The following is a 14584-nucleotide window of genomic DNA, read 5'->3' as shown; positions in this document are numbered from 1 at the left end:
TCAATGAATAGTCAAGAGATAAGAGCATATCTAGATAGAGATGATGACAAATAGGACACTATAGTAGAATCAGAGAGTAATAGAATATCATATATAATATACGAAGAGTTTGAAGAATAAATGTTTTATCAATTTCTGCATAGCTGGAGGAGTAATGATTGCACTTGTTCCGATAATCTTCTTTTCCATATCTATTGTTTCTTCGAAAATTCGAGGACGAATTTTTCTTAAGGGGGGGAAGAATGTAACAACCCAAAAAAAAAAAAAAAAAAAAACTGCAGAACTTAAAGCATGTGACCCTCACCCTCTCACCCGTGTCACCTTGTCCCCCTCACCTACTCCCTCTCGCCGACCAAAGACTAGTGCGCCGAGGCACGGTGGCACTCCCCACCTCAGGGTTGTCAGCGGCGACAGCCACGAAAGCGGCAGGGAGGAAGAGAAAGAGAGAGAAGAAAGGGAAGGAAAGAAAGAAGAGAGAGAGAGAGAGAAGCGGGCCGTTTTCCAGCCGATTCCGGCCGCCAACGCCGGTGAACCAAGGTGCCACCAACCCCCCACGAACCCAGCTCCATTTTTCGACCAACCATGCCTGGAATAGTGGAGTTTCCGGCGAGTTTTGAAGAGAGAGAAAGAGGAGAGAGAAAGTGACGGCAGTGGCTTTCCAGCCACTTTTCCGGCGATCCAACCGTCGGATCGGAAATCCGAGGCCACCGATGGACTTAGGACGACGAGATCTTCGAGATAGGACTGGTTCCGCTCTGAGCGGGCACCGTTTGAAAAAGGCGATAATCGAACGGTCCAAATCGCTTGATGAGATTTTTGAACTTTTTCGATTCCCAAAATTTAAAAATAATTTTAGGATAATTATTAACAAAATTTGGACTTTATTTAGGTGCGATCGGATCGAGGATAGCTCACCGGCGCCAGGACCATATTTTCAGCCAGATCCGGCTGCCCGGCAGCCAGTCTCAGAACGTGGTCAATATTACAGTCAATCCTAGCATTTTTAGACGTTCTGGACGCATTCCAGGTGTCAGAATTGGCATAGGTAAAACCGAACTCTAAGTTGCTCATTTTCGACTAATATCGATTTAGAATAAAATTCATAAAATATTCGTGGATGATCTAAAAATTATAATTCCTTTTGCAATAGTCTTATAATATTATTAAGGACTGTGGGACAAAATTTTAGAATTTTTAGAGCTTTTTTGAGTAGATTTTAACAAAATGTCAATTATAGGGACTAAAACGTAATTTTTAAGATTTTGAGTATTGTCTGACTTGGAGGGCCCAGGAGGGGCCATGTGATATTGATGAGATGTGATTGTGAAAATTGAGAATTTAGAAGTGTTATTTGAGCCTTTTTGCAGGTTAGGTATGTCCCAGGTATAGGGGAAACTCTGTCGGATTTCCGGCATGAATTAGGCTGTCTATTGCCTCTTTAGAGTTTTATCTTAACTTAGTACTAATAAATTTATAATTTAATTATTAGGTGATCGATGTCAGCTATTTTTCTGCATCCAGCAGCCACAATAGTCATCGGTGTACTGTGAGTAAAATATTAATTTTAATTGTAATTTCGATATTATTATATGTTTAAGCATGCCCATGCATCACTTATATGTATGTATCTATGTAGTTAAACTCTAGGCACGTTTTATATTGCATTCACAACTGTTAAAGTGCCATGGATGTTGTTGTGGTAATTTGGAGAAGTGTGAGTGCGTTAGCGTGCGTGTGATGTGGTGTGGACTATGGATAGGACGGGTAGACACGGCTTGAGATCTTCGCTGGGACCCGATCCTTCGGGGGTAGTCACGGCTTGAGTTCTTCGCTGGGACCCCGATTTGGTTTATTAAGCGAAAGTCCGGCTTGAGTTCTTCGCTGGCACCAGGTTGGATTTAAGAGAGCTGTATAGGGGATCAGCTCCCATATATTATGATTGATATTACTGGGTGTGTGAGTGCTCCAAATTACCTTTTTGATGTTATGATGTGCAATTGTTGTTAATGTTGCATTTCACTTTCCAAGGTGCATTAGTTTTAGATAGTTATAGAGATTATGGTTAAAATTGATATTTTACTCTCTGAGTCGAATGCTCACTCCTGTTCAATATTTTTCCAGGCCACAGGAGGAGTTATTTTACAGAGCAACCTGTTTTCTTCCTCGCAGGTTTAACGTCGATTATTTAATTGTTTTAATATCTTTTCTAAATTTAAAATCTAGAACTCCGCATGTGTTAGTAATAGTGTGGACCTTGTTAGAAATTGTGTTAAATTAAATTTTTTTGAGATTTATAAATGGAGATTTGTATGGTATTTAAACAGTTTGTAAATGAAGTAACGAGGTTGAGCTGGGCTCTCCTGACTTTAAGTTTTCTGAAAATTTCTGGGCTAAGTTGGCCCGAAATAAAATTATAACAGTTTAATTTAAATTATCTTATATGCATATTGAGTCTAAATTGTGGGCCTGGTTATGGATTTGAGGAATAGTTAGGCTTACTACGGGCCTCGGGGGCTTTAAGCTGGCCCAGGTTCTAGTGCCGGTCCGGCCCATAGGTTGGGTCGTGACAAAATTAAACAAAAAGTTAAAATATGCTAAATTAAACTTCCTCAATAAGTATAAGAGCTAAATTGAACATTTTGCCTTCAAAATATGTCCCATGCAACTTTTGATAAGAGGACTTTGCACAAGGATAAAGTTTAATAGTAGTTACTACGTCAGGTATAATAACTTTATGAGGTATACAGAGCTATCACTAAATTTAAAAATATATAATACAGAATCACTTGAATTTCAATGTGTAGTGACATAATTTTTTTTTTTTTTTTGTTAAGGTGGCAAAATTGATTATAATATTTTTTACAAATCAATTATGAAAAAATTTCAATAATACATCACAACCAGCTAAAAGAATTTTACCTCCTAAAAATTACAGCTATTGTTCATGTTACAATCACTCTAAATCAATCATATCAAGGTATTATTTATAAACTAACTATTGAAAATAAAAAGATTTTAATTACATTAAAATTTTAAAATTTGGAAATTTTATATTACATATTTTAGGTACCTTTAAGCACAACCAAATTTATCCCTTTCTCACGTGCGGTTCATGATGCAAAGGTACTTGTTGGCACAATTTGCTGATAGGACTGGGCTTTTCCTCTAGACATAGGCAACTTGGTGTATTTATTAGGAGGGCTGTCGCTTGTTAGTAGATTAGGTTTTTCAAAAAAAATTATTTATTGCAAAATCCTGAGCTAGACCTATAATTGAATGACACTGGGTATGCAACCAAATCCAATGCAGCCAGAATCATATGTGAAAGCCGAAGATTCTAACTCCACATGAAACTGCCACTCGAAAAATTATACAACAATCTTGTATCTCCCAAAGACTGATTTACAGAACCAAAAATCATGTTTACTCTCCGTAAAACTATATGGATTGATACACTTAAAACACACAAAGTTGTTGCCACAGGAGTTCCCTTTGCTCTCTAAACTACGCAACTTCAGAATGAATTTATGCAATAAAAAGTTATAACATACAAAACAGTTGCAAACAATAACACAAAAGTAGAAAAGCAATACACAAAGGAATGATGCACAAAACACATTTCAATTACAACTAGAAGCATCGCATCAAACTGCAGATAAATGCTCAATGGTATATCCAGCCCATATTCCACTACAAGATACTTCGCTAAAAAAAAAATTAATAAAAACAAAAAAGAGTAAACAGGGTCCTAATTAGAAAGATCATCCCAAAAAGAAAAGGGATGTAAACACAATCCAGTTCTCTCAAAAAGAAAAACAAAATCACTAGATAATATTCACCCTGCATCCAGAATTGCCATTCCACAAAATGTCTCATTGTTTGCTTTATGCCTGCAGGTAAAGAGGGCACAAGTACAATTAGGACCTTAGAAAAAAAGACAATACTCCATTTAAAAAAAAAAAAAAACACTCAAAACTTACTAAATAGTGCAACTCAGTATCTTCAACCTTTGCTCAACCACCAAAGAATTTTATACAGAAAATGAAACAATGACAATTGCATGGAAAATAGGAAATGCATATATTCTGAGACCAGAAATTCATTGAAGTTGACTAAACATTGACATTGTACATCATAACTATTACACAACAGTCTTGACTAAGGACATGAAAATTTAGTAGTTTGAATAGACTGCATTTATCAAACATATCAAATGCACATAATTTTTGTTCAAAAGACAGACAGTCATCCACTCTTACCTTGTTAGCAATATTATTGGATAGCCAGTCCAAGCCCTCATAAAGCCCCTCACCAGAGGTTGCACAGGTGCTCTGGATGTACCTAAGGACCACAAAGCATATTTTGATCATCCATAAAATCCTAACAGCAAAAAATGGTGCAGAAACTATAAGCTCAGCATTATATAAAAACAAACTTAACAACTTTTAGATCAAATATTTGCATCGAAATTGATGCACTCATTATTTTAATTATGTGTAGACCTGAATTGACTCTGCACAAATCTTGATACAAATATTTGATCTAAGGAATGTTAAGTTTATTCTTATCTAAGGTCAGATTATGTTAACTGCACCCAAAACAGGAGAGGGGGAAGAATTACAAGCAAAATAATGAAGGCCAAAATTGATAACTACAAGCACAAGTAACAGGAAAACATAAATAGTAAGTTTACCAGCGACGCTGACGGAGGGAGTGTAGCCCAAGCTTGTCAGTGATCTCAGCAGCATTCATTGCATTGGGAAGATCCTGCTTATTAGCAAATACAAGCAACAGTGCATCTCGCAGCTCATCCTGAAGCCATTGACCAATCATAATCAGAACTAAAAGATCTCTAACAAGGTGGCCATCACATTTCAATACATTCACATAAATTTTTCTTTCATTAGGAAGCTTTAACATCCATTTAATTTTCACATTGCAATGAAATTGTTTGGCCTCTATCACTTTTGATCTCAATCAATTAAAGCTAAAAATTGTTTTCAATAGAAGGGAAAAAAAGAAGCTGTGTTAGTTTACAGAGACATAATCAATGAACAAAAACAGATGGGAAACTTTACTATCTATTTAATTCTTGCATTGCTATGAAATTGGTTAGCCTCTAAACACGTGGTCTCTATTTGATTAATGAAAAATATAGTTTTTTAATTTAAAAAAAAAAACTGTGCATAGCATAAGTATACCTCATTCAACATTCTGTGTAACTCATCCCTTGCCTCCACAACACGGTCTCTGTCATTGCTGTCCACCACAAATATGAGACCTTGAGTGTTTTGGAAGTAGTGCCTCCACAAGGGACGAATCTGTATAACAAAACAGTATTCAATTTAAACAATAAAAAAGATTAAAAAAATCAGCACTAACATCTAAATAATTATGTAAAACAAAATTGTTCATTCCACAAGTAAGCTCAATCCAAGACAAGGATTGAAGCAAAAAAAAGTATCATATCATTGAGATTATCAAATTACAAGACTTCATTGCAATTAAAAAGATGGAAATATATGTTAAGAAATTTCATACCTTGTCCTGACCACCAACATCCCAAACAGTGAAGCTGATGTTTTTGTATTCCACAGTCTCCACATTAAATCCTGCACAAAAAAATATTTGCTTAATATTTGCTTAATTGCAAATTGCATGCTTAATTTTTCCAATAGAATTCATGGCAGATAAGATTGAGAAGAAATAAAGCAATTGAATTTAAATAATATAGGTTGACAGACCAGAGACCATGGGGTGCATCACAAGCACAAAAACATCAAGCACTTTGAACTGCATTTCCAAAGTTGTTTATGCTGAATATGAAACCACAAATTTGACATTAGTTTCTCCCGTTATCCGCATTTTAATAGATGGGTTTCCAAATTTCATTACCAAAATATACAAAGATATACGTACTAGACATAATTTTCTATTGATGGAAAAGCTTTCACTAAACATACCAATGCTCCAATTTTTAGAAAATAAAGGTCAAAACCAAAATTCTACCGAGAGAGAGAGAGAGAGAGAGAGAGAGAGAGACAGAGTGACTCCCAAAAGAAATGCTATCTTCCTTTGACAAATCTTGCTTCCTGAAGCACCCATCAATTGAAAAATCCAGCAAATCAAAGTCATCTAAAATTTTCAGTTAAAAATGCATCTCAACTGGTTGTATAGTATCACCAATAATGAACACATGTTAGAGATTTGAGCATGTGCATGTGCATGAAAGCACAACTACAATACGCGCAGAGGTATGTGTGCGTGGATGTATATGCATGAACATTCATGTGGAAGCACATGTATAGAGTACATGTATGTATATGAAATGGCCATCCCCAAGGTTGCATTTGGATGGGAAAGCATTTAAAAAGAATGGATTTGGACAAGTTATTTTAGTTTCAATATATGATATTCTTTGGTACAGGGCATTGGAGATTATATTCATGACTATCGATTATAACTTGTTCAAGTATGAATGGAACAGCTAAACAGATGCAACTTCAAATAGACATTCTAAGATTTGGTTTAAGCATTTTTCCCCTCCCGTTACAAACTTAAATTTTAAATTAGATAATTTCAACTCAAATAAATCCTTGAGTTTTTAAGTCCACAAACCAAACTCACCCCGAGGGAAATTTGAGGAAGATGTCTCTCGGACTCCCACAAGGTAAGAATTCTAGATTTAAAGGTAATTAATACAATAGCCCTATAACAATAAGCCACCAATGAGCACAAGTTTATGGAGAAATGGTAATCAAGCAATAAAGGAATAAATTGCTTCATATGATTAACTTAATCTAACAAAATCCACAAAGCATTGTACTTTCAATGTTCCTAACAGCTAAAGAGAAAAGCACAATTGCAGAAAGCACTCACCAATAGTGGGAATAGTGGTGACGATCTCACCCAACTTGAGCTTGTAGAGGATTGTAGTCTTACCAGCTGCATCAAGACCCACCATCAGAATTCGCATTTCCTTCTTGGCAAAAAGCCGGCTGAAAAGCTTCGTAAATGTCAACCCCATTTCCACCCTCAGCTGTTGATCCCTAAACACAATAACAGCACTTAAGTCAGCCGTAAATTTTACATCCACAAATATCTAAAAGCACCCAATAGCAGCTCCCAGCCAATGGAAGTTCCACAGAAAGATCTATGCAACGAATAAAAGAAAAATCAAGGGTAGACCAAAAAAAAAGATAGAAAGCATATCTAATAGATCTGGAGGCAAAACACTTGGTGACCAGAGAAAAGAAAAAATTTTATGATTTATATTCCATTTTAGATGATGTATTACAAATATTCAATTCTCCGACCTGATGAAGAACACAAACAACTATTCCAAAATTCGAAAACCCCAAACGAAACAAGGAAGGAGATTGCCAAACCCTAAGCAACATCAAAATGAAGCGCGAATTTGAAAGATTCAAATGTACAAGGAATTGAACAAATCAAATTGGATGAGCTCGATCATAAATCGTAGAAATTACCTTTGGAGAGAATAGGATCTGTGGGTAAAATCAAAGAGAGAGCGAGCGAGCGCGCGCAAAAGCGAGAGAGAGAGAGAGAGAGAGAGAAGTGAGAAACGAAGCTTGACACCAACGCGTTAAAAAGGAATGAGAATCGGTAAGGAGAGAGAGAGTTAGAAAGGGAACAACTGTTGGATTTTGAATTAACGGAAATGCCCTTATGTTTTGAGTAAATTATTGATGAGTTACGCTCTTGGCCGGCTACCAAGGGGGTAATAACGGAACTATGAGTCGTCAGTTGGTGGTCAGGTCGTCGGTTGATGATTTATTGCCAATTGCGTAATGCCACGTTATAAAAAATGTGTATGGAATGACTAAACGAAAGCAAAATAAGACCAGCCATTGCTTCAAATTCAAACTCAACGTATTTTAAAAAAAACTCTCTCTTTCTCCCCTTCTAGAGAAAGAAACTTTCTCTCTGGTTTCCTTACTTCTTTGAGGTTTGCAGTCCACCATTTTCTTTGGCCCTTTTGATCAGGGAAGGCGACTGGGGCAGCCATTTTCTTTTTGTTAATATATAATCAGATTTGATAATATTTAAATTTAAAAAATTATATTTAAATTTAAATTGATTTTAAATTTTATTTAGGTATTTAATATTAAATTTATTTATATAATTAATTAATTATAAGATATATAATAATATTTATAAATATTTATATATTATATTTTTAATAAATAGAATTTAAATATTTTATAAAATTATTAAATTTTTTATATATAAATTATTAATAAAAAATGTTTTTATATAAATTATTAATTTAAAAATATAAAATTAAATAAGTTTAGATATTTATCCGGTATTCTTTGTGTAGGGAAAGCCCTTCCCTTATTTGGAGGGTGGAAATAATTGTCCTTTTATATTTTTGTTGCAGATCTGTGTTATTCGCGAAGAGGGAGTTTTTGTTAAGAACCTGGGTTGTGGCTGCCGGTCTGAGCAATGTTTGTCAAGTTGGTTGTGGTTTGGATTTGACTTCATGGGAGGTTGCTCTGTTGAAGCGCAACGGATTATATCTCTAAGGTCCAAAGGCTGGACTTGATTGATGGCAGCCAACCCCTTAGCCTAAAAAAGATTGAGAAGTTGATAGTATTATAAATAGCTTGCATGTTAGACAGTATAGATAGAAAGAATTTCTATATTGTTAAAATATAGAAAAATGAAGGAATGACAATAGTGAAATATGTATAGAATTATATATATATAATTTAATATATATTATTCTATTATGGCACTTGACACATATATGTGTGAAATAAAATAATTATCATATTGTAATTTTCATAAATAAATTACGTACAGATGTGTTTATTAACAAGTAGATGTGTCTGTTAATAGACAGACATATCAATTCTGTATAAACAGTCACAACTATTTGTATAGGTGTCTGTTAATAAACAGACATGTCTATTCTATACAAACAGTCACAACTGTTTGTATAGGTGTCTGTTAATAAACAAACATGTCTATTCTATACAAAAAGTCATAACTATTTGTATAGGTGTCTTTTAATAAACAGACATGTCTATTACATAAACAGTTGTATCTATTGGAGATAGACAGATGTGTCTATCTAGTAAAGGTGCCATGACTTTTCATTCTTTATAAATATGGATGAGTTTTTCAATCAAGATATATACTACTTCTACTTCTTCTTTTCTTCTAGTCTCTCTAAATTCAGTTCATATAAAGAGTTCTTAAGGGAAATCTTCAGGAGTTGCTGTCTGCAGATTTCAGGCTTTGTTGTATCCTGGAGATATATTGCCATAACTTTGCAGTAATCTAGTGTGGGCAATTAATACCTTAAAGATAGTGATTCATCATGCCTCAAATTCTATTCTACACCCACTGCTTCAACAATTTTAAGGTATTAATCGAAATGAAGTCCAAGGCTGTTTCCGTGATGAATCAAGAATTTGTAAAACTTGATCGTTTTGAAGGGACAAACTATGTTCGCTGGAAGGACAAGATGCTATTCTTACTCACCACATTGAAGATTTCTTATATACTTGATCCAAGTCTGCCTGCTATTTCACCACCAACTCCAGAAGATTCTGAACAAGTGAAAGCAGATCGAGACAAACGTGAAGAAGATGAATTGCTATGCAGAGGTCATATTCTTAACAAATTGTCAGATAGGCTATATGATCTATTTACTTCTGTCAAGTCTCCAATGGAAATCTGGAAATCACTGGAGTTCAAATACAACTCAGAAAAACAAGGTATGGATAAATTTCTTATCATGAAATATTTTGAATTCCAAATGGTTGATAATATATCTGTTATGTATCAAGTCCATGAGTTACATGTCCTTGTTTCAAAACTTAAAGATTTGAAAGTGATAGTTCCTGAATCGTTGCAAGTAGGAGGAATAATAGCAAAACTTCCTTCTAGTTGGAATGATTATAGGAAGAAATTATTGCATACCACAGAAGATTTTTCTCTTGAATAGATTCAGAAACACTTGCGCATTGAAGAAGAGACAAGAAATTGTGATAAGAAATTTGTTTATGAATCTACTACAAAAGTTAATTTTGTGCAAGAAAGTCAGAATTTTCAAAAGAAAAATTCTAGAAGTAAGAGAAAGTTTTCTGAAGCAGCAGGCAACAGTACTAGTTATGGCAGCAATAGCAAATCAAAGAAAGGAAGAACTTGTTACAATTGTGGCAAGAAAGGGCATTACAAACATGAATGCAGGTTTCTAAAGAAACATAAGAAAGAAGATACGAATAATAGCGCTCAGAATTCCAATAAAGCAAATATAGTTGAACAAACTACTGAATTGATTGCAATGATATCATATTTGCATATTGGAATGGTAGCAGAACTCAATATGGCTACAACAACCAAATCCAATGATTGGTGGTATGATTCTGGGGCTACTGTTCATGTTTGCAATGACAATACTCAATTTAAAAATTATGAAGACGTTGTAAATGGGCATAAAGTTCTAATGGGCAATCATGATTCCGCTAAAGTGGTGGGAAAAGGAAGTGTTGAATTAAACTTTACTTCTGGAAAAAAGCTATTATTAGTAAATGTGTTGTATATGCCAGAAATAAGAAAAAATCTTATGTCTACTAGTCTATTGTGTAAGAAAGGTTATAAGGCTGTTCTGAGTCCGATAAAATAATTGTGTCTATAAATGAACTATTTGTGGGAAAAGGTTACTCATGTGATGGAATGTTTAAACTCAGTATTAATAATAATATGAATATTTCTGTTTATACTGTTGAGTCATCATTATCTTTATGGCATGATCGTTTAGCACATATTAGTTTTAGATCTTTAAAATTTATGGCTAAACATGGTTTAATTTCATATATAGATGACTATAAAAAATCTTGTGAAATCTGTATACAAGCAAAAATGATTAAGAAATCTTTTCCAAAAGTTGAAAGATCTTCTAAGTTATTAGAACTTGTGCATTCTGATATTTGTGAAGAAAATGGAATTATACATCAAATTAGTGCACCTTATACACCACAACAAAATGGGTTGGCAGAAATAAAGAATAGAACCTTAGTGGATATGCTTAATTCTATACTTGTGAAATCTAATTTGCCAACAAACTTATGGGGAGAAGCTTTACTTACTGCTTGTCACTTACATAATAGAATTCCCTCTAGAAAATTTAAGATTTCTCCATATGAATTATGGAAAAATAGAAAACCTAACTTGAACTATCTAATAGTATGGGGCTGTTTAGCATATTACAGAGTTCCAGATCCTAAAAGGACTAAATTAGGTCCTAGAGCTTTGAAAGGAGTTTTTGTTGGTTATGCCGAAAATTCCAAAGCTTATAGAATTTTAAATTTAGACTTAAATGTAATTGTAGAATCTAGGGATGTTGAATTTATTGAAAATAAATTTCATAATGACCCTATACATGAGCCCATGAATAGTTCAAGTCAAAGCAATGGTTCTAGTATTGATATTAATTTTGAATCGACTTCTAGCAACAAAAGAAAGTTAGATTCTTCTAATAAAATTAGAAGAAGTCAACGTATTAGAAAATAAAAGAATTTACATCCAGATTTTTTATCTTCTCAGGCTATTGTTTTTCTAGTAGAAGGCAATAGGTCAGTTGTATTTGACAAAATACCAATTTTGTTAAATGTAGAAGATGATCCTAAAACGTTTCAAGAGGTAATGACTGCAAGGGATGTGGCCTTTTGGAAAGAGGCAATCAATGATGAAATGAATTCATTATTATTTAATAATACATGGGTTCTAGTTGATTTTCCACCTGGTTCCAAACCAATAGGATGTAAATGGGTTTTCAGAAGAAAATATAACACAGATGGATCGATTCAAACTTTTAAAGCTAGATTGGTTGCAAAGGGTTTTAAACAAAAAGAGGGAATTGACTACTTTGATACATATGCACCAGTTGCTAGAATAACATCTATTAGAGTACTTTTATCTTTAGCATCAATATATAATTTATATGTACATCAAATGGATATTAAGACAGCCTTTCTAAATGGTGACTTAGAAGAAGAAGTATATATGGAGCAACCAGAAAGATTTGTTTTACCAGGGAATGAAAGAAAAGTTTGTAAATTAATTAAATCTTTATATGGTTTAAAACAAGCACCGAAACAATGGCATGGGAAATTTGATTCTACAATTTTGGAATATGGCTTTAAACTTAATAGTGCTAATAAATGTATTTATTCCAAGTTTACAGATCATTTTGGTGTGATAATTTGTTTTTATGTTGATGACATACTTATAATTGGAACAAATATGTAAGGTGTGAATGATACAAAGAAGTATCTAACCTCAAAATTTAAAATGAAATATTTAAAAGAGGTAGATACAATCTTAGGTATCAAAGTAAAAAAATATAGTGGGGGTTTTGTTCTTTACCAATCTCATTATATTGAGAAAATATTAAATGAATTTAATCATTTAAAAGTCAAAGAAGCAAAAACTCCATATGATGTTTCTTCCAAATTAACTGAAAATTCTGGCAGGGCAGTTACTCAAATTGAGTATGCTAGTGCAATTGGTAGATTAATGTATGCTATGCATTGCACTAGACTTGATATTGCTTTTGCAGTATGTAAATTATCAAGATACACTAGTAAGCCTAATATTGAACATTGGAAAGCAATTTCAAGAGTTATTGGTTATTTAAAAAGAACTATAAACTTTAGTTTATTTTATAATAAATTTCTAATTGTGTTAGAAGGTTATACAGATGCTAGCTGGATAACTAGTATTAATGATAATCAATCAACTTCCGGTTGGATTTTTACCTTAGAAGGATGTGTTATTTCTTGGGCATCAAAGAAACAAACTTGTATAACCCATTCTACAATGGAATCAGAATTTATAGCTCTAGCAGCAGCTGGTAAGGAGGCAGAATGGCTGAGAAATTTTTTATTAGATATCAAGTTATGGCCACAACCGATGTCTACTGTTTCCTTACATTGTGATAGTCAAGCAACAATGTCTAGAGCTTATAATAAAATTTATAATGGAAAGTCTAGACATATTAGCTTAAGACATGAGTATGTGAGATAATTAATCTCTGATGGAATTATTACTATTACTTATGTCAAGTCTTGTAATAATCTGGCAGATTCGTTTACAAAAGGGCTCTCGAGAGATATGATAAAAAATACATGTGCTGGATTAGGATTAAAAAATATTCCATTAAATTTACTAATGATGGGAACCCTACTTTATAGTATTATTACTAAATAAAGTTTAAAGGGTAACAACAAGTCATTAGTAAATGTTGTAATTAAGTACTTAGTGTACTAAGTTAATGAAATAAGGATGAGTATTTATACTCTTAATGAAGTTTAAAATTATTACAAAGGAAACTTCACCTATATAAACATAGGAAGTGGTGCCGCTTCAACAAAAGCGAAATTAACTTTTGTAAATGTTCATGAAAACAGGAGGTAACACAAGGCCATATTCGTGCTAAAATTTTAGTGAACTTTTTGAGTCGAACTAATTGATTCGTGTGTGTAGTATTTCCGATTCTATTTAATATGAATCTAGGTTTAAGTTAAGGCCACCATGATTTCTTTAGAACTTTGAAATACTTACACTAAGGAAAAGTTTAAATCGAAAGATACTTTTCATTATGCATGAAACAATGGGATCTAACAATACAAGCTAAGTGGGGGATTGTTATAAATAGCTTGTATGTTAGACAGTATAGATAGAAAGAATTCCTATATTGTTAAAATATAAGAAAATGAATGAATGACAAGAGTGAAATATGTATAGAATTATATATATATAATTTAATATATATTATTCTATTATGGCACTTGGCACATATATGTGTAAAATAAAATAATTATCATATTGTAATTTTCGTAAATAAATTACGTACAGATGTGTTTATTAACAAGTATATATGTCTGTTAATAGACAGACATGTCAATTCTATATAAACAGTCAGAACTATTTGTATAGGTGTCTGTTAATAAATAGACATGTCTATTCTATACAAAAAGTCATAACTATTTGTATAGGTGTCTGTTAATAAATAGATATGTCTATACAAATAGTCACAACTATTTGTATAGGTGTCTTTTAATAAACAGTCATGTCTATTACATAAACAGTTGTATCTATTGGAGATAGACAGATGTGCCTATCTGGTAAAGATGCCATGACTTTTCATTCTTTATAAATATGGATGAGTTTTTTCAATCCAAATATATACTACTTCTACTTCTTCTTTTCTTCTAGTCTCTCTAAATTCAGTTCATATAAAGAGTTCTTAAGGGAAATCTTCAGGAGTTGCTGTCTGCAGATTTCAGGCTTTGCTGTATACTGGAAGTATATTGCCATAACCTTGCAGCAATCTAGTGGGGGCAATTAATACCTTAAAGATAGTGATTCATCACACCTCAAAGCCTATTCTACACCCACTGCTTCAACAGGTAGCACTCTACCATGCATCTTCCTCCGAGGGTTGCTGTTAAGGGAGCTGCGTGAGGTTCTTGTTTTTAAAGGACATCAGTAGTGGTTGGGGAAGGCTTTCACTCTTACTCTACAGTTACAAGAGCCTCTTCATTGT

The 14584-nt window shown here is 33.4% G+C and overlaps 2 protein-coding genes across 5 annotated transcripts; one reads left to right on the top strand and one right to left on the bottom strand.

The window, feature by feature from the left end:
- Positions 1-3602: 3602 nt before the first annotated feature.
- LOC110641638 (ADP-ribosylation factor 2) lies at positions 3603-7654 on the bottom strand. Of its 4 annotated transcripts, none has more exons than XM_021793438.2 (7): positions 7491-7654; positions 6880-7049; positions 5542-5612; positions 5202-5321; positions 4694-4812; positions 4260-4341; positions 3603-3890 (listed from the first exon to the last, which is right to left on the bottom strand). In XM_021793438.2, the coding sequence occupies exons 2-7, from the start codon at positions 7025-7027 to the stop codon at positions 3885-3887; spliced, it is 546 nt and encodes a 181-aa protein (XP_021649130.1). In that variant the 5' UTR covers positions 7028-7049; positions 7491-7654; the 3' UTR covers positions 3603-3884. The 4 variants fall into 4 exon arrangements, with proteins under 4 accessions (XP_021649130.1, XP_021649132.1, XP_058005713.1 ...); XM_021793440.2 differs by having other exon boundaries at positions 6880-7039; positions 7491-7600; XM_058149730.1 differs by lacking the exon at positions 7491-7654 and adding an exon at positions 5745-5816 and having other exon boundaries at positions 6880-7017.
- A 1752-nt stretch (positions 7655-9406) lies between these two features.
- On the top strand, positions 9407-9979 carry LOC131181623 (uncharacterized). The gene has a single exon (XM_058150480.1). It carries the CDS (start codon positions 9407-9409, stop codon positions 9977-9979), a length of 573 nt encoding a protein of 190 aa, XP_058006463.1.
- The last annotated feature ends 4605 nt before the right edge of the window (positions 9980-14584 follow it).

The sequence above is a fragment of the Hevea brasiliensis genome, chromosome 7, assembly GCF_030052815.1.
Source record: "Hevea brasiliensis isolate MT/VB/25A 57/8 chromosome 7, ASM3005281v1, whole genome shotgun sequence".
In the NCBI taxonomy this organism is placed as follows: Eukaryota; Viridiplantae; Streptophyta; class Magnoliopsida; order Malpighiales; family Euphorbiaceae; genus Hevea; species Hevea brasiliensis.
The sequence above is the reverse complement of the archived record's forward strand: the minus strand, read 5'-3'. Positions and strand labels throughout refer to the sequence as shown.